Below are 24,578 nucleotides of genomic sequence, written 5' to 3'. Positions count from 1 at the left end.
ATTTTATCTTAAAGTAACACATAAATCCCAACTTACTTCAGTGTTCTTTCTCTATGTTTACAGGCTTGGATCGAGCGACTCAATACTCCATTCTTAGGAGTGAACAACGAGGTTCTAAGCGCTTAACAAGGAACTCCAGACAGACAGGTTTTGCGCCGAGGTCCACCAATTCGATATCCCTAAAAGCTATCTAGCGTCCTGCCCTATGCCATCGCACCATCTCAGGCAGGGTCTACCTCGTCTTCTTCTTCTACCATAGATATTGCCCTTATAGACTTTTCGGGCTGGATCATCCTGACCCATTCGGATTAAGTGACCCGCCCACCGCCCCTATGGTGAGACGTTTCGAACGAAACAGTTTTTGTGAGCTGAAATAGGCTCTGTTGGCTGCTAACAACCATGCGCGGATTTCATCATCATAGCTGCTATCGTTTGTGATTTTCGACCCTAGATAGGAGAAATTATCAACGGTCTCAAAGTTGTAGTCTCCTATTTTATTCTTCCCGTTTGACCAGTGCGGTTTGATGTTGTTGGTTGGTTGGTTTTCGGTGCTGACGTTGCCACCATATATTTTGTCTTGCCTTCATTGAAGTGCCGCCCAAGATCTCGTGCCGCCTGCTCGAACTAGGTGAAGGCAGTTTGTACGTCTCGAGTCGTTCTTCCCATGATGTCGATATCGTCAGCATAGGCCAGTAGTTGGGTATACTTAAAGAGGATCGTGCCCCTTGCATTTACCTCAGATATCATGGATCACTTTCTCCAGGCCACTTTCTCCAAAGTGATTCTGCTGCTTTTATCTGGCCTCGCACATTGGTCAGGGTCGGCCTAGTCAGTCTTATGAATTTCATCGTGATACCGAATTCTCTCATGGTCGTGTACAGTTTTACCCTGGCTATGCTGTCATAGGCGGCTTTAAAGTCGATAAATAGATGGTGCAACTGTTGTCCATATTCTAGCAGTTTTTCTATCGCTTGCCGTAGAGAGAAAATCTGATCTGTTATTGATTTGCCTGGAGTGAAGCCTCTTTGGTATGGGCCAATGATGTTCTGGGCGATGGGGCTATCCGGCCTAGCAAGATAGTGGAGAATATCTTATAGATGGTACTCAGCAACGTGATACCTCTTTAATTGCTGCACTATGTGATATCTCCCTTTTTATGTATGAGACAGTTGCCAATCGCCAGGCATTGATTCGCTGTCCCATACCTTCAGCACAAGTTGATGAACCACTTAGTGTAACTGGTCACCTCCATATTTAACCAATTCGGCTGTAATTCCATCGGCTCCTGGCGACTTATGATTTTTTAGCCGATGAATTGCACGGACTGTTTCTCCTAAACGTGGTGGTGGCAGTATTTGTCCGTCGTCTTCAGTTGGCGGGACCTCCAACTCGCTGATGTTCTGGTTGTTCAATAGCTCATCAAAGTACTCAACCCATCGCTCTAATATGCCCATTCTGTCGGAAATCAGATTTGCCTCTTTGTCTCGGCAGGATGAGCATCGAGGTGTATAAGGCTTCATCCTGCTGACTTGTTGGTAAAACTTCCGCGCCTGGTGCGGTTGTTCACAGTACAAAGTTCACAGACCAGTTGGTTCTCCCAGGCTTCCTTTTTCTGTATGTGAAGTCGCTTCTCCACTCATCGGAGTCCGTCATAAGTCTCCGCGGGTGCCCGCGTTCTTTGAGAATGCAACATTACTCGGTATGCAGCATTCTTCCGTTCCGTTGCTAACTTACATTCATCGTGAAACCAGCCGTTCCGACTCCTTTTGCGGCTGGCGCCAAGTATGTTTGTGGCCGTATCAATGATAACGTTCTTCAGGTGGTTTGAAGATCATTTATTGATGCTTCATCTCCAAGATCTCTGTTGACTGCGGTTATTGCAGCATCCATTTCCCCCTTATAGGTGATACGAAGGGCTATGTTGTGGACGGCTTCGGTATTAACTCTCACCTGATTGTCAGAGGGGATTTCGGGTGGTGTTGTTATTCGAGCTCGGAGAACCATGCCAACGAGATAGTGATCCGAGTCTATATTGGTCCCCCTATATTCATCAGAGCTGAGGTGTTCAATCAACACGTAGCCAATTTGAAAATGGTCCCGTCTGGAGAAGCCCATGTATGCTTGTGGAGTGCTTTCCGCACAAACCAGGTACTTCCAACAACCATTTTGTGTGACACTGCTAATTGAATAATCCGCAGTCCGTTATCATTGGCATCCCTATCAAAGCTATGGGAGTGAACGTATTGCCTAAATACAAGTTTCATCCCTAGTTGGCTGTTATAATCTCAAAGAATGATTTTGATATCATACCTAGGACAGACTTCGAGGGTTCGTTCTACTGCCTCGAAGAAGGTGTCCTTCTTCGACTCTGCAGTCTCCTCCGTAGGTGGGTGAACGTTAAAGAAGTTTATATTTTTTAATTTGCCTCGCAAGCGCAGAGTGCATAGCCGTTCGCTTATGTTTTCAAAGCCGATGACAGCCGGTTTCATTTTTTGACTGACTGAGAAACCTACTGCGAGCGCATGGCTTACTGGATGGCCATTATAATATGTGGTGCAGTGACTCTTCTCCAGGAAACTGGTCCTTATGCAGCGCATCTCTTGTAACGCTATTACATCAGCCCTATATTGTGTTACGCCGATATTATTTTCGTGGCCGCTTTTGAGGTTCTAATATTCCAATTTGAAATTAAAATTCTAAATTTCAAATTTGAACCTTCGGACTTCCGCTACGGAAGGGAAATTTGTCCTTGTAGCGGCCTGCTCTGTTTTGCCGGTTTTTTTTTTTGTTCGGGAAAGACAAGAAAGAAGGTTAACTAAGAAAAAAGTGGCAAGTGCGGAGTGTGTCGTGTACGTTTTTTTAGGTTGGGATATCGAAATTTGTAAGGATTGGAGATAGTTAGCCGTCCCGGGAGAAAATTGACGAATAGTAAACTCCGCCGGATCAAAGCGTAGATCGCGATTGAGTCGGACATATTCTGTTTTCTTATCGTGCGCGGAAGCAAACGTCGTTATTTTCCATTCTTGTTCCCGGATTAGTGGCGATAAGTTGTACATTACGAGCAAATAAACCCGTCTCGCGCAGGAGAGCGGCCTTTGGAAAGTGTCCGGCAATTTCCGATCATAAACTCAAGAAAAATCGAGAAATTCAACCCTCGTGAGAGATAGATCCGAGATTTTTTTCGTACATGACAGCCTTTGATGCCGTTATGTTAGCCACCCTTTTAGTGGTCGTGTCTGATACAGGCGTCGATGTCGACGTCAGTAGCACCTTGACCGCTTGTTGTGAACCGTAAGGAGGCGATCCCTATGTAAAATGAAGATACTGCCTTATCCATGATGACATCATCGTCCATTGTATTCACCGCGACTCTGAGGTCTTCAGAGGAGAGAATATATTTAAATAAAAATTAAGAGAGTATTAAAAAAAAATAACAAAAAATTTATATAAGTAGAAAAGGAGAAATGTCGTTAATTAAATAAGATTACCAATTTAAATGGAAGAAGTCAAAAGTATATGGACAGAAGGAAATTAAAGATTTGAACACATTTGTTTGCAATTTTCCTACAAATTTCTAGTCGAAGAAATTTTTTTTTGTTGTTTGTAGGAATTTGAAAGATTTATTATTTTACTGTTTATGGTAAGATAAAAAAATATTAACTTGCCTTTGTACGTTTAATAGGAAATAATTATTGTAATGTTTTGAGCTCTAGAGTTCTTATTGCTCCCTAACCCTTTCTCAGGAAGCATCAGTCCTCCCATGTTTAACTAGAGTTCCCCCCATTATATTGGAAGCGGTAGGGGGCAAGCGATTAGGTTGGGGTGGGCCGCCGTTAGGTCATCATATCAACTGGCCTCCACCCCCTCCCCCCAAAGAAGAAAAGGAGAAATTAAGACGGAGGCCACTCGCTGCATAGATACCTGAATCAGCTCAGAGCTAATCCTTCCCCGTCCGTCCTGCACGCGTTAAGTTTTTGTGATCTAATTCCCTTCCGTAAAAGGCCGTTGGCATTCTTTAGGATTGGAATCCTGAGTGACATCACTCCGCCTCGAGACTTTACGTCTCTATTAGAGTAGTTTACTCCGGGTGGGTTTTGTTTTGTTGGCTCCTGAGTCAAGGCACATGATGACAACCACGAACCCCGGCCCACATCTCGCCGAGCTGCTAGCTTTTGAGTTCGCTCCAGCACGTCCGGTTCCATATATTATCCCGCGCAGTCGGTGTTTACGGTTGGCGAACCTGTTAGGGGAGTTTGGTTGGTTGACAGCCTTGGTGGCCATGCTGATGCCAAGGTGATGCAACGCTAGATCCTCATTGTAACATATGGCAAGATCATGGTCTATTCCACTACCATGCCATCCTATGGGGCATTATCGATGAGCGGAGTTTCTCCTTCTTAATCAGAGATGAGGGAGGTTGTTGATTGACAAATGAGGAAGTTGAGACTTAGATGTAGTAAACGATCAATCAAGAAGTGGCCATATTGAGATTGACTGGGCCACCTCTCAATAGACAGATGGCCTCATACAATTTGATCTTAATTACTGGCATTGTATGGAACAATAATGGCCAGAGATTCTGCTATGTTTTAAAGCAATTTGTTGACTACGACGTCAATGGTGACTGTTCTATTGATGGAAACGAAAAAAAGCAACAAAGTATCTATTGAGCACAAATTATTTTAATGAATACAATTGATAGTATCTTACCAATATTGGAAACCTGCAGGACCATACACATACATTTTGCTGTTATCGCAAGTCAAATTAGCTATCTAAGTTTGAAAAACCGTTTATACCGGTTTGAATGGTTTAAACAATTCAACAACTTCCACAAACAATCAATGCATACCCAAATACATATGCATCCTAAAAATTACTGACTACACTTAATTGTGATTATGTTCAGAATTTCTTGTAATGAATATCGTTTCACTAGAATCCGTTATGAGACGAGCTTTACAATTACGACTTCGCTGCTTTGAACATACCCAATATTTCCGATTCTTTTTCATTTTAGCACAAATATATGAGAAATCACCATAAACAATTTTTCGTGATCCACGTTGTCCAGTAACGTACGATATACGTCTCGTCGCTAATGCAGAACCAATCATACAGGAACCTGGAATGCATTAATTGAAGTTCATTTATAATTGCAATGCACACAAAAATTGTATCTTCATAAAGTAACATAGATAATCCGACAACTGCAATTTCTAATGGACATATGGCATTCAAAAGGTGTCCATTTCTTCCTTGTTCAAAACTGCTGCATCAGACGCTGCCTCACCTCTGCCTTGGAACCAGCGTCACCGAAAGTAGCGACAGGTGGTAATCGCTCCATTCATATATAATCGCAAACACAACATGAGTCCGAATGATATTGAAATGAAATCTGTCATAAGTTCAGACCTAAACCAGGCCGAAGTGATTTTTTTCTGTTAAGGATGCTGGGAGGTCTGAGTCCCACTTGCCTGGACGAAACCGTCAGTCAACTTTTTTGAAAAACTTGGATGTTTAACCCAAATAAGAGGAATCCGTGGACCACAAGAGAGAGGGGGTAAGTTGCTTCCTAAGTGGTCCGGCCCGTCATCAAGTGGGTGTGGACTCAGGACTCCCAGCAAACTCAAGAAAAAAATTTCAATTGATACATTATATAAGGGGCAGTTGTTAAGAAGAATTTCTAGAGACCTAGTTAAAGGCTATGTAAAAGGAATCTTCTCTTTTCCGAAATATCCGCAATAAATAAAAATATTTAATGGAGAATACCAGTAATATCCTGCTAATTTTACAGCGGTGAAGATGAGGGATAGGAAGATTATACAAACTGGGAATTTACATTTTCTCGGCAAAAGAAATGCGGTTAGAAATTTCAGGTAGCGGTAGAACTGAATGTAGTGAATAGGCCACTAAAAACACCTCTTGTTAGTGCAGTCCTTTTTACCATCTTGGTAAAGTTAACTCTTCTGTTCCCTCCTTTGTGGAGTATAAGGCATCCACACTGTCTCAGATTTCAATGGGGTAACGAGATTGCACCCCCAATAAATGATACCTATACCGAAAGACGCATTTTTTACTTTTTTGAAAACGAAGACTCATTCCCTGTAATCGTATTTCGAAGAAAGGTAATCATTTACCTTAAATAGGTATTGGAATAGATAGAATCACTCCCGGGCTATAGGAACCATAATCACTCTTCTTGTTTTTCCCACAGGGATCTCACAAGCTCTCTCCGGCGTCCGGGTGCACAGTCATCTCCCTCCCAGTTACCTCGAGACGAACCGAAGGAGGTCCCCGGGAGCAGTAGACCAACCCCGACAAATACCAGATGGAGGACAATTTTTCTACCGGGTCCGCCTTCAAGTACGGCCACCAGTAACGGAGGTATGTGCAACGGTCCCGCGACGGCCGAGAGGAGAACGGAAAGTCACGGGGCGGCTGGAACGGCAGGCACTTTTACTGATTCAAGAATACACCAGTAGCGAGGAGACCCGGCGGCAGGCGGAGATCGACATGAGGAAACTTAAAGGTCGAGGAATTGGAGTACCGGCAACGAAAAAAGGAAAAAACAGCGTGAGCATAATAAAGAATTTTCTACTTTAAAACAGTTGTGATATTCAAATTAATACAAGCGTTGGTAGTTTCTATCGGCGTCCGCATAACAATTGGCTTGTATCGATTCGCGTTAACGAGAATTAATTTGCCAAGATTGATGTGAACATAAAAGAAATGAGGATATCCGCGATTGTTATGGAAAAGTTGCGAGAGGAGCGTCTTCGACAGTATGATTACGTAGTTTGCGCTAACAAGGATTCACTTGCCAAGATTGGTCTAAACAACGAAGTCGATAGGAAACGCCAAAAGGCCGGCCAATTGTGGCTTGATACGCTCGATGATGATTTGAAAGCCTCGCGACTGCATCGAAATTAAGCCTTTGACAGAACAAAATGGCGCAACCAATCAAGACGGGCCGACCCAGCTTTTGAACGGGGCAAAAGCAGAAAAAAAGGGTAAGTTAATTTCAAGCCCTACAACTTATTCCCTTCTTCAGTGCTACACATCTTCTTTAATTCAAAAAAGGTCGAAAAATCAATAATGAGATCAAAACGAAGAAAATATCTCAATTCTCCAATTCTCCATTGAAATAGAAGCAAAATTGAATGTATCTAAAAGTTCGACTTATGACATTTTGAAAGAACAGCAAAAACTGTTTCGAAATCATCATCGTCGTAAGGGCTCAAATTGAACAAAAAGGTCCCAAATTACTAGAAGTCCATCGCAATTGATCACAGAACATGAAGTTAAACGCCAAGTGGTGCTGAATGGAAGGAAGTATATAAAGAATGTGCTCCGATGGTCCAAACGGCGAATGTGTTTTATGTCTGAGTATGAATTATTTACATAGCACAACGGCACGATAAGTACGCTTTACATCAAACTCAGCGAGATGAGGTGCGAATCGATTCAAACATCAGCTGGTAAATTGACGTTAGGTAGCTATTGATGCGATGTACTGTGTGGATAGTGTTACAAGGGTATTATGTATTAATCATTCTGCAAATTACAATACGATCTTGTATATTGCAGAATTTGCGTTAGTGGATATGATGTTACCCGTCGCAACTGGAGAACATCGCCACCGAAGTTCTCATCTCTGTTGCGTCCATAGACATCGCATAAGAAGTGCTCCGTGGATTCCGCTTCCTCATTACAGGATGGACACGTATTATCTTGAATAATTCCTATTTTGAACATATGGCCAGTAGTGAATTATGGTCTGTTAGAATGCTTACAGGTCCTCCTGCTTTTCGACAGGATAAACTTTGCGGTACGCATATTCGATTCTGACAGGAAAAGTTTGGTGTGTCTAGCAGCATTTAGGCTCTGCCACTTGTCATTGTGGGAAGCTTGTTCCCAGTTTTTGAAGACAGCTTGAGTCAATGCTACTGATACTCCAAATGCTGATTCCAGTCCTGGTATGGAGGAGATTGAACCCTCTCATTTTCCTCCATGCCACAGTGACCAGATAATCAGAGTAGTTCCACCGTATTGAATCTAGAGATAGAGTTCAAATGATTTTTGCATTCCTGAACGATTTTAGAGGTAATCAAAGGATTACTCAACTCCCTCAATGCAGCCTGGCTATCACTGCAAATTACGATGCGCCTGCCTTTCAACCCTTAGGATCGCACACTTCGGCTTGAAAAACCGTTGCATATTGTCCCAAAGGAAAAGCACACTTCTCGTTTTTATTCGAGAGGTAGACTTCGACTTCAGAGCCCTGTTCTGTTTTGGAGCCATCGGTGTAGGAGACTTCCGTATATTCCGTCACGCATTTCTCTGTGACTTCTCAGTTGTCTCTACTTTTCAGGATAACTTCATATCTTCTACCGAACAGATGTATGGGGAACCAACAATCGGAAGGCATTGTAAGAACTGGATTCAGTACCCCCAGTAACTCTTCCAATGATCTGTGCTCCCCACGTCCGTTGTTTCCCAACGAATCTAATCAAATTAGTCTATGAGCTCCTCTCATGGCAGTGCTTTGAATAAATATATCCAGGGGCTGAATTGGTAATGCTTATAGAGCTGCGCTGGATATCGTGCTCATGGCACCGGTAATTGTTATGACTTGCTTTTTAATTTTCCGAGACGATTTTTTTTCATAGGAAGTAGTACTGTTCTAGGTAAGGTGGAAACAGTACTGACCTTTTTGAGGCACTATTTGGAACACCTCAACAAACTGAGTGAAAGTGAGTCGAAAACAATCATATTTCCCACCATTTTATAGACGAACTAAAGATAGTGTCCTGTTCGCCTTCAGACATACTACTAGTGATGTGTGCGTTATTATGGAGTTGAAGAGTAGCGTTTACTTTTTTGAGAGAAATCGTACACAAGCATGTGTTATCCTCAGGCTCTATAGACTACCTTGATTACTGAAACTGACGGAGCTGGAACAAGAACACCTTCACGCCTTCATTACAATATGCTGTAGAAAGCAGGTGGCAGGTTAGAAGCCAGTATGTTGGTCAAATTTTAAATTCACCAGACTTGAAAGATAAGATGAATAGTTTTTTTTAATAGAACTCTTCTTTCCTTTGGCATATACAAAAGAATGTTAATGTGATATGAGCAAGATCGAAATTATAGCCCCACCTCAGAGCAGCTTTCCTCTCGAAATTTTTGATCGGATGATTCCCAACATACAACAACTAAAACAACATAGCACTCAGAAATGCGTTATTTCAACGGCTACTGTTTGAACATGATCTTATCATCAGCAATGAAATCAAAACACTTGCCTGGATAATCTAGAAATGAAAGGTCAAATTCGAAGCTCACAGAAGGCAAAGTGACTTATGTCGTAAGCTGGATGCCACATTTAAGATGACTCATCTGTAAATCATAACTTGTTGAGCCAAATCAGAATAATATTGATAGGCGAGCTCAATGCATGACTACTTTTCCTCTTAACATACCATTACAGTCTCGGAATGAAGTGGCCTAACGCACGTCAAGACCTAATTCCAATTCATTCATTTATTTTTCCACGCACCTGGAATGATCTTCTTTTTCTTTTTCTTCAGCTTTTGTCCCGTTCACAAGCGGGGTCGGCTCGTCATGATCGGTTTCGCCATTTGGTTCTATCAAATGCCTGATCTGGATGCAATCTCGAGGTTTTTAAATGCCCATCCAGCGTATCAAAACACCGTTGTTTCGACCTGCCTTTTGGTCGTTTACCATCGACTTCGATGATCAGTGAATTCTCGTTAGCGCGAATTTCGTGACCGTACCATCGAAGACACCTCTCTCGCAATTTTACCACGATCGGTGCAACCCCATAACAATTGCGGATATCCTCATTTCGGATGTGATCAAAACGTGTCACGCCATGTTTTTGCCGTGCTTTTTAATACCTCTTCCCCTAGTTTAAACATAAAATCTATCATGAATGAATTAATGTTTTCGAATTATTACTCAGGGGAGAAACTATTAAATAAAAACTGCAAAAAGTAGGCAACGAACTTTTGCACTTTATTCTAAATTATAACCTATCGTTTTACTCTAAATTATAAAAATGCAGAGGTACTCAGAATCTTACAAAATAACGAATAACAAAGTGATTATAATTGGAAGAATATATGTATTACACATTCAAATCCATTTTCATTTTACTAAATCTTTTTATTTTAACCGAAAACATTACAAACTATAATCAGGATCATGATTATGAATCATATTTTTTACTATAACATCATTTGACCCGGCTTGTGTTATGACCCGTGCTTTACATTTCTGATAGCGATTGTGTGAACATAGCCAGTAAGTTCTTTCCGCTGTACCGTTGTTACGAAAGAATGAATAGCCGCGATAAATCAATTTCGGTTTACCTTTAAAGCCTTGAACAAAACGTGGAATGAAAAAATCGAATTCTGAAATGAAAATATGAAATAGGATAGTGTTATGTTAACAGACTTCAAATTAACAGGAAGGAACGTAGTTGTAATAAAAAGATTTATATTTAATTTTATTCTTTGCATGCCTCCTCAAAAATAGCTTAAAAAATTAACTTATTACATTAGATAAACATTAGTTTATAAAGTATAAGAGTGTGCCTACAGTATAACCTGCGGAGAACTACTATTCTGTAGTGATAAAATGATACGAATTAAAAAGAGTTGTTGGAAGGCTCTCAATGAAATGCAATTGGATCTGGGCATTGAAGCGTGTTAGAGCATCTCATCCAAGACCATTACGATACACTAGGAGGTAATGCGATTAGCATTGCCCAATTCGCAATTTAATGCCGCATTTACGATGCCCATAATCAGATGTCAGTTAACGTATTCCACTTAATGTAAGCCGACGTTAAGAGTTTAACATAATCAACTCCTACATCCTATTACGATGCGCATCGCATGACATAAAACCTTGCAAGGTTCTAACTTTTACGTTATATGACGTTTCCGTTTAGTGAGGGGAACTCAATAGCCACTCACATGAAAGCATAGCGCATAGAATTGTTTTTGTATGGCGGGAAACAGAATTAGATGAAAATTCGTTTGATAGAACTTGTTAAAGCTGTAAAAGTATTTTACGAAAAATTGCATTTTTTTTAAAAACCCAGCAATTCAAAATGTTTCATGGATTCGAGTATCGTAAATGCGGCATAAACGGCTTTAATTAAATGATAATTTATATTGATTTTGTTTTTGGATTAATTAATTAATTAAGATATAATTATAAATTTGCAATCTCGTAGATCTCATTGTAGTGCAGAGGAGAAAAGAAGAACAAGCTTCGAGAGAAATGGAAACCTCCAAATTCATTGTCACATCAATGAGATAGCCCGAAGATCTCGTTTCGTAAAAAAGCTCTAAAACCGGAAACCTAAACAATCGTGTCATTACATTAGCTAAATGTGACCTGTTCAAATCGCCCAGGAAAATTGCAGGTGAAATTGGGGTTGTTCAACATTGTATCATCACGAGATGTTACGGTTAGTAAGCGCAAACCTAACCAGTGGGATTGCACACAAAATATCTCTGCTTAGAACCCTAAATTTGATGAAAAGGAGAAGCTTTGGATTGGTTCATAAAACCTAGTATGGATTACACCGGGAAAATCATTCGTCGATCGATAGGCAAAAAATTTCACTGTAGGTGGCTTTTTTGTATGGCAAAGTATATATCCAATACATCAAATTGACAGCGCAATAGATAAATTCGTGTATAATGGATTTGTTAAAGATAGTGATGCGAATATGTGTGCACAGTATGCCATTTTTATTGCAAGGCAAAAATCCAATACATTCTTGGCAATCGGGGAAATCATTAGGAGCATAATGTAGACCTCAATCGTATGAAGGGAGCCGTCTGAAAACTTTTACCAAATTCAATGAAAATATGGTGGTGATATGGCTGCCTCAACAGAATCAATTTTCAAGTGGTGACACAATATCTAAAATAAAAAAAGAAAGTAAGACGGCTACGGTTTCGTACCAGGACAGAGGCAACTCATCAGACACTGCCTCACCCTCTGCGCTGGGAGCAGCGTGACCGAAGCGACTCACAGGTGTTATACCCTTGCTTTTATAATTCGCAAAACAAAACAAGGGTGCAAATTATATCCAGCATAATTCCGCCTACACTGCGGACCAAAGCCTGGCCGGAGCTAAACAATTTTTATAGCTTAGGACCTAAGCTCTAGAAACTCCAAATAACAAACATTTAAAATGGATATTTATTAGGTGGTCACTATAACCGGTAACACGATGGACAAAATGGCGGTATTTCAAATGTTTGCTTATGCTGTTTAAAACAGGGTTAAATATCAATGAAAATCAATAATTCTGGTACGAGCTAAAACTACACATGTGTACAGTCATCATTAAGCTCGCAGACCTAAATAATATATTGTATGTTGGTTTTTTAGGTATATAGAGTCTTATAAATTCTTTTTTTTTTATTCAAATAGATATTAGACGACCCCCTTGAGAACCTTTTAACGTGAACTGGAAGAATTGAATAAATCATCAAAAATAATGACGGATATTGAAGGTATTAGATGTCTTCTAATTAAATCAGTATAAAACGGAACCATAAGTAACAAAATTTCAATGTTAACCACAACTTTACTGAGCATAGTTAATATTCTGAATATCCGATCATCATTGATCCATTGCTCCAGCCCGGAAAGTCTATAAGGGCAATATCTATGGTAGAAAAAGAAAACGAGGCAGACCCTGCCTGAGGTGGAGCGATAGCGTAGGTCAGGACGCGAGACAGGATATCGAATTGGTGAACCTCGGCACAAAACCGGAATGTCTGGAGCTCCTTATTAAGGCAGGCCTAGATGGGATACCGGTTGTTGCGCCGTTGATGATGATTATGATTAATTTTTGTCCAAATGGCCATGGTAATATGAATCACAAGCGATCCGCAAAGAGCTTCTTTGCCATTCTCGTAAAATAGTCTTCTTCAATCATTGCACTATGTCATATTTTTTGTTGGCATTTTGTCGTCCAAAGTTCGGTACACAGCGAAATCCTTCGGGTTAAGATCAAGGGTTTCAAGCGATTTTAAATGTTTCTGAATCGACGATACCAAAGCGCGGTCAATAAACGATTATCAATAAACTGCAGTGTTCACTTTGCATCCGTCAAGCACAAAAATATACAGAGGACATCTATTTCGAATGAGCCGAAGCCATAACGGAAGCCAGGTTTTGCTTCCGATATGCCAACAAATGCTTTTTACCGACATTTTTATGATTAGATAGATGGACTCGATTGTTTTGTTTATTCCAAGTTGGGAATAAAAATCCCTTCGTCTGAAAGGATCAAATTGTTCACCTCGGAATGGTGTATCGAAATGTTACCACTTTCGCTTTTTCAAGCCCAAGCCATCATCAAATCTTATTCTTTTTGTGGTAAGGTTTCACTTGAAGTTTATTCTTGAAAATCTTTGCCGGGGTGTGCGCTGAATTCGCATTCAGAATCGTGTCATTTGATTGCTGCTTCGAGGAGGACTTCATTGCAATGTCTTTTTCTGGTATACAAACAGTTGTTCATCCACTTTTTCTTTTGCGTTCGAGTGAATCTATTGCCTCATAATACTTCATGGCATGGATAAATGAAATTTCGCCTACAACCAGAAAATCTCATATCCTTGGAAGATTTTGAATTGATAAATTCAAATCACAACCGCACGTTTCGTTCGTTAATCATAATTTCTTAATATATCTATCGATTGTCTAAAATTAAGGACGCATTATATGAATAATATACACTGTTGTCGTGGATTCGTATCACTGAATCGCGTGGAGCACTAACGAAATCCAGTTTTATAGAAAATTTTATTAACTCAGTACAATTGAATAATTCGTATTTATTATTCGACGCATATAGTTTTATTGCTTGAACTGAAGTGACTCTGAAGACGGGCACAACGCGATTAGAATGGCGAAATTAGGTTTAGGATGTTTTTAAGGTTTTTAAATAAAACAAAATTTTACCATTCTTAATAATTTAATTAATTTGTTGTCTTTCCGTTCTGCTCTCTGTGTTCTCTCTAGTACGAAATTTGTATTACGAAATCGTGCAAGGTCTTGTTTTACACTCTCTGAAATAAATGCTAATTCCAAGATCATCTGCGAAGAAGAATACTGAGAAGTTGAAAAGAACAGAAAATTAGGCAAGACCAGGTCCGCAGAGAGACTGTGACTGCCCCCCCCCCCCCATTTATTCCTTCAGCTGTGTTTCTTTGTCTTTTATTGTTATAGTGAAATTATTCTCTTAAAAATCATTGTGAATAGGAATCCACGTTAACCGTTGCGGGACTTATTAGTATAATTAAGAAAAAAATAAAAAAATAAAAACGAAAAATGGGCGACGCATGTAATATCAGAAAAATGATGTCACCTTAAAGTGCGATATCAACATCACTAAACCACACAAGTTAATAAGGAAGTAATAATAATATTGCTCTTATGATAACATATGCTTTGTATTGTCCGTTCCGATGTGATATTACATTACAGGACATCACTAAACATCACGTAATACATAATGCATCGTTTGATGCATCATACTGCTTCAGCAATGGTGGCGGTTATCGCATGCCGATGATGGCTATCTGTTAGTTTAATTGTGCGCTGTTCCCTTGGTTAACTTTGAGCGCTTTGATTCCTCACGTGTCATTAATACACAATTACCGTGTCAATACCGATGCGTGGGTCCGCACCGGATTTCAAAATAGACAACAAACGAAGGAATTCGCGACGGCCTAACAAAAAAAAAAACCAGAACGCGAGCTAAAACTGAAAAAAAGGGCTCAACCGCGCGCATGGAGCCGCAAGTCTCCGGACCCGAGTGCTGCGATCGAGAGGGAAGATCCACGAGGGATCACAATCCCAATCATGGTTTCTCTGCCTCAGATCGTGATTGAGGCGCGGCCCATGAGGTTCCCTCCCTTTAGGGACATCCTCTGAAATAATGGCCTGATAATGTGAAGGGAAGGAGGGAACCTCAGGGGCCGCGCCTCAATCACGATCTGAGGCAGAATAAACCATGATGCCGATGCGCGGGTCACTTAATCCCTATGGATGAGGATGATCCAGCCCAGAAAGTCTATAAGGGCAACATCTATGGTAGAAAAACAAGACGAGGCAGACTCTGCCTGAGATGGACAGACAGCTATTAGGGATATCGAATTGGTGGACCTCGGCGCAAAACCGGGATGTCTGAAGTTCCTTATTAAGGCAGGCGTAGACCGGATACCGGTTGTTGCGCCGTTGATGATGATGATAATATCTGTGTACGTTTTTACTTTGAACAAAAAAAAATCTCTGAAATATAATAGAATGAATTCGGATTTTTATATAATACTTTTAATCTTTAGCGAAATTGAATCGAAATCGGGCAGAAAGGAGGAAAGGTAAAGAAAGTAAGAGCATCAATGCGATGAGCTAGGTTTTCTTTGCAAAATTTTGGTTTTAGACAAATATTCGTTTGCATAGTTTCTAAGTCGACCCGATCCAAAATCCACTCAAATATATAAAATTATTAGCCCTCAAAATACATATTTATGTATACGTTTTCAATTACTAACTTTCTCGATTTACCGAGTTATGACTTATCAACAGTTTCACAAAGGAGTACACATAAAATGCAAGCGTTGAAGCATCTTAGAAACAAACTCCGACCGTTTATCTCCAGTCGAATCCCGAGATTAAAAAAACACTGATTCCTGAACATTAAAAAGAAAAACCGAACTAATAACTTCAATGAATTTATCAGGATTTTATTTTCAACTATTCATACCTATGTTTATTACACAAATTCTGGCATATGTGTGTGATTTGTATGTGTGATTTTGATGTCCTTCACATCATCACAAGTTATAATTCGAGATCGGCATCGTTTCAGCTTAGCATGTGCACAATTCCAATATGTTTTCGAATCGTACGTTTTATTTTTTATGTAGGAATATCCATTAACAACCAACTTGAACTTTCCACGCTGTCCACGTACGAATCGTATTGATGGCATTGATTCATTTAATATTGTTTTCGCATCCGTTACAAAATATTTTCCTAAAAATACAAAAATATATCCATTAGTATGTGAGCAAGGGAATAACGAGGCTTTTTTTTAAAGAAATCATAAAGAGGAGGAAAAGTCAATACCTGTTGTTTGCTTGCAGTGTCCTTTTGGATTTTTATTTTTATAACAAGAAAATTTCACATAAACACAAAATGATTGTTTTGAAATTTTTGAAATTTACTGTGTAGACTTACAAAAGGCATTCAACATTGCATGTTCAGTGACACAAAAACAAGTTACTTTTAAGAAATATACTAACAATTTTAGAACTAATAATTCGAGTGCTCCGAATGAAAAAAAAATGATCATCCGACTACAGAGTAGCACAACTTGAATTTCGTTCCATTGAATTTTATGGTCAAGGGAGGAAAAGTTTCGTATTTTCACTTAGTCTATGAATAATGGGTATGATAGGGGTAACGTATTACATATCGTTCTTCCGAGTTTATTACTTTGGTAGCAGCACGAGCTTTACAATTCATTCTACGATACTTCGAACAGCGCCAATTTATGCTGTTCTTTAGTTTCCTATCAACCACATAATTATGCTTCCCGATGATTAGCATTTTTTGATGTTTCTGCGTAAATCCAAACACTGCGACGTTACGAAATTCTGAAATAAATATGGAAACATATGAAGATTAGTCAACGAAGTGATGCTAAGAAGCTAGATTGAAACGAATGCTAGAATAAAATCAAAATTGAGCTTGTATTAAAGTTATAGAACCGGTTTTGTGTTTAGTGCTACGCAATCCAGTGACACGAACCTACGTAAAGCAAGTAACGTAACTAGTGACGAGTACGAATAGCTAAGAACGTAGAAGTACATAAAAGCAAATTCGTAACAATTGGTGACAGCGGGGAGATTGCGTAAGCCAGAATGGTTAAATTCGAGGGTTTAAGTATGGAACACCTCAAAGGTGAGCTTGCGTTGCTGGGGTTCTCTACAGAAGGGAGCAAAGTAGAATTACAAAAGAGACCTCGGGAAGTTTTGGAGTCGCGAGGTGATACCGTTGAGGAACGTGAATTCCGGCATGATCCTACACCGTCTATTGAAGGTCACGAGGAAGCAGCTGGAACTTCCATGGTAAAAAACAACGACATAGCAGCTCTAATACAAGTTAAATATAGAATGGAAAGATGGCTAGAGGAAAGGGCAAAGCGACGAGAAGAAAAGATGGAGAAATTTATGGAACAATTAATGAGACCATATAGGGAAACGAACGAGAAAATTACGAGCAGGCAACAAGTTACTGAGGAACATAAGGGAAACATTCTAGAAGCAGCAAACAAAAGGTTTAGAGTGTTTCGAGGATGGCCTCAGGAAAGATATGAAAAGACAGGAGGTAGCTGTAGAGCAGCAGGATGAAAACCCGATGTATCGAGAAGTGAGTACACACAAGGAAGTGATACAACGTGAGACCGCCAATAAGATTCCAAAGCCGATGGAAGAGATGGTGTAAGAAGTTGAAAAATGGCAGAAGGAAGTTGACAGTTGGCAATCCAGTCAGGATATTAGAAAGTCACAAGAAATGATCAGTCAGGAGGTGACTGAAGAGGAGGAGCGAACTGACGAGCAGCAGTAGACCATGGAGAGGTCAAGAGTGAGGATGTAAAACGGCAGAAGGGGGCCATGAGAGAAACAGGAGGACGAAATTTGTAAGCAGAGTGAGCATACCTGGCAGGACAGTGCAATGTCGGAGGAGATGACTATTCACGAAGCGATAAGTCGGCAGACGGAAAATGTTAAGTGGCGGGAAGTGATTGAGAGCTTGAGACCTTTAAGGATAGAGGTAGCAATAGGCATATGCTGGACGGAAAGGAACCGAGCACCAGTTTACAACCCGCTTAGTGACTTGAAGACAATGGTTCGCCGAGTTGTAAAATTCATGAGCGTAACACTTATGCGCATTTTTAGAAACGAGTGCCATTATTGAAGTAGAGGAAGGTACGTAACCCGGAATTATAAGAAACGTCGCAAAAAGTGGAAGGAATCCGAAGGGATGGATACATGGATACGGAAAAGGCAAGAGTTTTGGACAGTTACTGTGAAGGAAGCGAAGTGTTAGATAGAGGAACATTGAAAAGTAAGGAGGATACACGAGTGAGTGTCGTGGTACGATCCAATGGTGGTCATCGTTTGAGTGCTACGGCAGAGCACTGAGATTAACTTACTCTTTTTCTTCTGCCTTTGCCACGTTCAGAAGCGGAGTCGGCCTTGATTGGTTGCGCCATTTTGTTCTGTCAAACGTTTGTTCTGGATGCACTCGCGAGGCTTTCAAATCACCGTCCACCGTAGCAAGCCACCCTTGTTTCGGCCGGCCTTTTGGTCGTTTCCTATCGACTTCGTTGTGCAGACCAATCCTGGCAAGTGAATTCTCGTTACTGCGAATTATGTGAGCATACTATCGATTTCTCTCGCAAATTTTCCACAATTCGCGCAACTCCATATCGATCATGAATATCCTCATTCCGGATGTGATCATGACGTGTTACGCTACTAGTCCAACGCAATATCTTTCGAGCAAGTATGGCAAGGCTCTGGAAAAGTGGTAAAAGTAAAAGGAACAAATAATCTGGAAGTGAAAGCTGACATGATTTCACGATCAAAAGTTGCATCGCTAAGATTTATGCGGCACGACGGCAGAATCTTCTGCAAGTGGGTAGATGTGTGTTCAACGATTTGGGAAATGAGATTGGAACTATATTTGGAAGGAGATTTATGGTTAAGGATCAATTACTATTGCTCCAGAGTCTACAGTCCAAGAAGGAAGATAAATGAAAATCGCAATCGAAGTTGGAAGGACTTCGTGGGAAAATTAAGGAATTTAATGACGCCGTTAACTAAATTAGGCGAAGTGGATAAATGCCGGATGAAGATGGAATTTAGCTACCCGGAGAAATGACCACGATTCAGAACATCAGGCAGATACGTAAAGTAAGCAACGTAACTAGTGACGAGTACGAATAGCTAAGAACGTAACTATTGATGACAGCGGTAGAAGTACATAAAAGCAAATTCGTAACAGTATCGTCCGATAAGTTGTCTCTACCCTGGACGAAACTGTCAGTCCTCCTTTGATAATTTTCACAAATAGTTTATTCAAAAAGCTTTTTTGTCTTGCAGTTTACTCAATGAGGAAGTTTTCATAATATTTGCAAACAAGAGATAAAATGCACACCCATTTAATAAGAAGAAAGTTAAGCTTAAGGTCCGGTACGGTTAACCAGCGGGGGCCGTCTGATTTTGCGACTATATCGGGCTCGTTCACATAGGCAGATAATGAAATGGACACCTTCGGAAAATTCTATTTGAAATCAATAATAAACTTGCGTCTTCACTGTATGCGGATATATCGCTGCTGCAACAACGGCCACTTTTGTATTATGATGTAGTTGCAACTGTCCGACTGCGTTCCCTTCCTACAAAATTTTCTTTTATTTTTGCAAACACGTACATATTGCGGGAGCGTTCAATCAGTGTAGTTTTCGATAGCGGGAGCAAAAGAATGTTGGAGTGGACCTTGACAGTTGCCGCCCAAACATGCTGAGTGATTGAAGTAATAAAAACTTGTTGTTTCTTTTTCGTTGGTGTGGGTATTTATTCTAGCAAATACCGATATTTCGGGAACCACTTGTTTCCTTCATCAGTGCAAACAAGTTGTTTGTGGTTCCCGAAATATCGGTATTTGCAAGAATAAATACCCACACCAACGAAAAAGAAACAACAAGTTTTTATTACTTCAATTAATTAATCATTGGAAACACCGCATAATTTCACTCTGATGCTGAGTGAATTACGGCCGGAAACACGCCCAATACAACTGTTCCGGACACACATTTTGCATATGTTACTGAAGACGGAATTCGACGAGCCAAGAGGAGGTTCGACGAGCTCGAACAACTGAAGATCCAAATGCAGAAATTTCTACCTTGCTTCACTGCGAGGATTACCTACCTTCCTCAACGTCCATGAGAGAAGATCAGTACGTATCTTGAGACTAACTACATCATGGCCGAGGAGCAACACTCAACTCACTATCGAGTTGTTAGCCATAGAACAAGTTACTAGAGGCCATAGAACCGATGTCCTGCGTCGGATCCAAGCCATCCGCAAAGGTCATCACGAGCCGCATGTCGCACCTAGCATAAGTGACCTCCACATCGAAACTATGACCGAGACAAACTTTTAGAAGTACCCACCATTTCTGCAAGGAATCCATTCTCAAGTTAAGGATTTGATGATTGCTGTGGCCTCCGAATACCTGCGACGTGTGAAACTCGTGCTTAAATCGCATCTCTCAGCGAAGAACAAAATAGGCGCATTGTTATTGTCGCTATCCCTTTTCGGGCGTATGAATTCGGAATATTTTCCTGGGTGAAGACCGATTTGGAAAATGTGCAGCGAATTCGTAATGGAACTGCCTCGTGACATAAGAAGCAGAGGCGCGTTTGACGTTGCGGCAAGTCTACTCCCAGGTCCCTTGTTTGCCGTTGTTTGTAAGGCAGATTGCGGACTGACACGACTTAACTTGAAGGATCGATCTTTCACTTCCCTGAGTGTGATGACGTCAAAGCAAAAACGAATCGACTAGTGGAAGTCGGTAAACACATGAATTATCTCTGGGAACTGCCGAACTATGTGCTGGGGATTTTGTGTTTGTGATGTCTTTGCTGAGAGATTGATGTGCACCATACACGGACAGGAATAATAGTGTATGTTAGATGATCCACCAGATCCTTGCATAAAAACGTTGGCTTCTCATGGAAAACATGCCCGGTTTACCAATATGAAATATGGACAGTTCTCGGTAATTGTGCTTGCAGTACGTATTGAGACCACCAAGTTTTAGCTGAACGCCCTATTCCACACAACAAGCCTAACGTTCTGTTAGTAGTTAGCAATATTGAGCGGAAATATGAGAAGAAGGTGAACTATGAACTACTAGCCCGGGTAATCAAAGAAATTCAGCGTCTCGAGTGGGTGATTGTAATTTCCATAATACGGAAGATGCACGTAGTGTACCTAAATCCCTCACGGATGTCCTCGATCTTCCCAATAACCTACTACCGGACAATATAAACAAAGAAATATATAGAGGGGTAACGATCGGACAGAATGCAAACGAAGAGATCGAGAATTCGGTTCAAGAAGTTTTTGGCGGTGCTTACCAACTTGTAACCTCAATAACGTAAATAATCAAGACTCAAGTTAGATAACTAGAACTAGTTTGCTTGTCTTATTTAAGCTACTCTCGATTTGAAGCATGCAAATCTCTTAGAAAGTGTGAATTTCCAAGCCTATCCCGAAGATTAAACAGGATGGGGAGGATATGTAAAAGAAAGAAAAAGGTTCTCTCTTTTTAGTCCCGTTAAAAGACTGGTGCGGTCACTACCGCTTTAAACCCCATTGCTCCTCAAATATGGCTATATTCATGTCAAAACGTTAACAGTGGTAAAGGAGAGTATGAAGGGAGATGCGGGACGGGAGATCCTCTCTCTCAAACCTTTTGAGAAATCGTGGCGTCATCCGTGACCTCACCCTTTAAAGTCGCAAAGTTGCCTTCAACTTCTGTAAGGATAAAAGTAGAATGAACCATTACACTCTCTGCTCGTCAGATTATCAAAGTCATATCGCTGAATTTCTTACTCAAACAAGAAAGCAAATGTTCTATGAAACTTGTACATCGTACCGTAAATTAAGGGGGTCATCCCGTGTGAAGGCCGTTTTTTTTCGACTTTTTTAGAAATTTTTGTGAAGAACTGGATAACGATCCAAATACGAATTTTTCATCATAAATTTATTAACATCTTGAGAGTAATAATTTCACCAGCCTACAGAGCAACCTACATATCCAAACAAGTTGGGAAACCGGAAGCTGGACACTTCAGGTATGAAAGGTTTTGTGTATATAAAAATAATTGAGAGGACATTTATCTCATTAGAACCTAGTACGTAATATATGCATATATTATGTGAGAACACCCACTTTCGCGTGAAAAAAAAGTTGCATCTCGACCTAGAATGACGTAATTCACTGCATGCGTGAGCGTTCACAGTTCCCACTTTTTCACCAAATTTGACCTCAATCGCTACAACGGTTTTCGAGAAAAATGCGTGTGACAAACAGACAGACAGTAAGTCGATTTTAATAAGGTTTTGTTTTACATAAAACCTTAAAAAAGGTGTTTTTCTGCTGCCACGCTTGAGGGCGCAGTGATCATCTCAAAGAAAAAAAAACGGCATTTTAACGGATTGACTTAACTACAGTGCGTAAACTAGGATTATTAAAAAAAATTGGTACCTTATTAAACTCCTTTTTTAGTGTAATTATGCGATATTTTCAGCAATTAATTATTTGAAATAATAAAAAAACTTGTTGTTAGCACCGATGAAGGGAACGAGTGGTTCCCGAAATATCGGTATTTGCAAGAATAAATATCTACAGCAAAACAAGTTTTTTTATTATTTCAAATTCTTTTTTTTTTGCAAATTTTGGTGTCTTTTCAAGATTGTATGTGTGGGTGTGGTGGGGGAGAAGCTTCAGCTTCTGAGTACTCAGACCGTGTTAGCCAATTGTACTCGCCACCTCCGTCTAACGGAATATTCCGGATTCGTTAACGTATCGCAGAATTTCCGTTAGTGGATGTGATGCTACCCGTCGCAACTGGATAACATCCGCACCAAAGATCTGATGCCTGATGCGTCCATAGGCAGGGCATTCACATAGAAAATGCTCCGTGTATTCCGCTTCCTCATTACAGGAGGGACACGTATCATTTGGAGTAATTCCTATTCTGAACATATGCCCAGTTAGTGAATTATGACCTGCCAGAATGTCCAAATACTCCTGCAGTGACCAGGTACCCAGAGTAGTTCAATGCAGATTGGCTACCACTGCAGGTTGCGATGAGCCTACCCTTCAACCGCTCGTCAATTACCCAGCTTATCGCCCTTAGGATCACATAAACTTCGGCTTGAAAAACCGTTGCATATTGTCCCAAAGGAAAAGCCCACTTCTCGTTTTTATTCAAGAAGTAGACTCCGGCTCCCGAACTCTGTTCTGTTTTTGAGCCATCGGTGTAGAAGACTTCCGTATATCCGCCACGAATTCCTCTGGGAATTCGCAGTTCTCTCTACGCTTCAGGGTAACTTCATATCTTCTATCAAACAGATGCATGCGGACACGAGAATCGGAAGGCATTGTAAGAACTGGATTCAGTACTCTCAGTAACTATTCCATTGCTCTGTGCCCCCCACATTCGTTGTTTCCCCATAGATCTTACCGAATTAGTCTATGAGTTGATCTCATTGCAGTATCTGAATAAATATATTCATGGGCTGCAAATTGAGTAGTGCATTTAGAGCTGCGCCGGATGTCGTGCTCATGGCACTTGTGTTACCCAGACATACATTTCTTTACAGTGGGGCTAGTTTACGGTGAAAACATATTTGTCTCACCTTAACCCACCACACTACGGATGCATATACGAACATCGGCCTAATGATGGCAACGTATGTCCACGTTACCACATGAGGCCTGAGTCCCTATGTCGCGGCAAAGGTGCGTCTACACAGCCCATAAGCTGTGAGAGCTCGTTTCATCTTTACCTCTACATGTTCGTTCCAAAGAAGTTTTTTACCTAGTGATTCCCAGATATTTCACTTCTTCGAAGAGGTGAAGGGTAGTACCCCTCATCTCAGAGGGGTAAAGTCCACCCAGTTTTCTCCTTTTTGTGAATAATACCATTGTGGTTTTATTTGGATTAACTGAAAGACCATGTCTGAGGCACAAACTGTCTATCAAATCAACGACACGGTGTAAATTCCTACACACCGTTCCAAGATCCCGATCAACAGCAAGCACAGCCATGTCATCAGCATAAGCTTGAGCGTGTATTGGCAAATTTTGCAGTTCGCATAGCAGTGAGTCGATCAGCATACTCCATAGAAGTGGCGAAAGCACACCTCCTTGGGGGCAGCCCTTCGTTGCTTCCGTAGTCAGGTAGCGATCGACCCCTACCTCAGCGCACAGCAATCTTTGCGTTAGCATAGCATGGATTCACTTAATTAAAGCATCATCAACACCATGCGCTCTGGCGGCATCACAAAGTTTTTGAAAAGGCGCACAGTCACAGTCCTTCAATATCCACGAACACCCCCATCGCGTACTCACCATTCAAAGTTGCATCCTCTATCTTTGTGACCAAAGAATGAAGAGGCAGACTCACAGGACTTTCCACGCTGGTAAGCATGTTGGTATTCATTAAGTGGGTGCGACCTAAGTGCATTTCCACGAATGTGACGCTCCAGCGGATCTGTCTGAAGTTCTTTGGATTAGAATAATCATTTTTCCCAGGTTTCGGTATGAAGACTACCTTAACCTTTTGCCAAGAGGAACGCACGTAGTCCAAAGCAAGACGTCCTCGAAAGAGAGAGAGAAAGAGAGAAGAGGTTGCTCTAAGT

At 40.7% G+C, this 24,578-nt stretch overlaps 1 protein-coding gene across 9 annotated transcripts in view; it reads right to left on the bottom strand.

Annotated features, from left to right (window-relative positions):
• The window catches only part of LOC119650904 (modifier of mdg4), a 301,775-nt gene that overhangs the window by 28,211 nt on the left and 248,986 nt on the right, over positions 1 to 24,578 (bottom strand). For 2 of the 9 annotated variants that reach the window (XM_038054117.1, XM_038054127.1), the window contains one exon: positions 16,268 to 16,724. The exons of 1 other annotated variant lie outside the window; for it this stretch is intronic. In XM_038054117.1, the coding sequence (XP_037910045.1) occupies positions 16,504 to 16,724 (221 nt within the window). In that variant the 3' untranslated portion in view covers positions 16,268 to 16,503. Of the gene's footprint in view, positions 1 to 4,662; positions 5,126 to 10,194; positions 10,440 to 15,829; positions 16,102 to 16,267; positions 16,725 to 24,578 lie in introns of those variants that run through there. 6 more of the 9 variants (XM_038054120.1, XM_038054124.1, XM_038054128.1 and 3 more) reach the window with 6 other exon arrangements.

This window comes from Hermetia illucens, chromosome 3, assembly GCF_905115235.1.
Source record: "Hermetia illucens chromosome 3, iHerIll2.2.curated.20191125, whole genome shotgun sequence".
In the NCBI taxonomy this organism is placed as follows: Eukaryota; Metazoa; Arthropoda; class Insecta; order Diptera; family Stratiomyidae; genus Hermetia; species Hermetia illucens.
The sequence above is the reverse complement of the archived record's forward strand: the minus strand, read 5'-3'. Positions and strand labels throughout refer to the sequence as shown.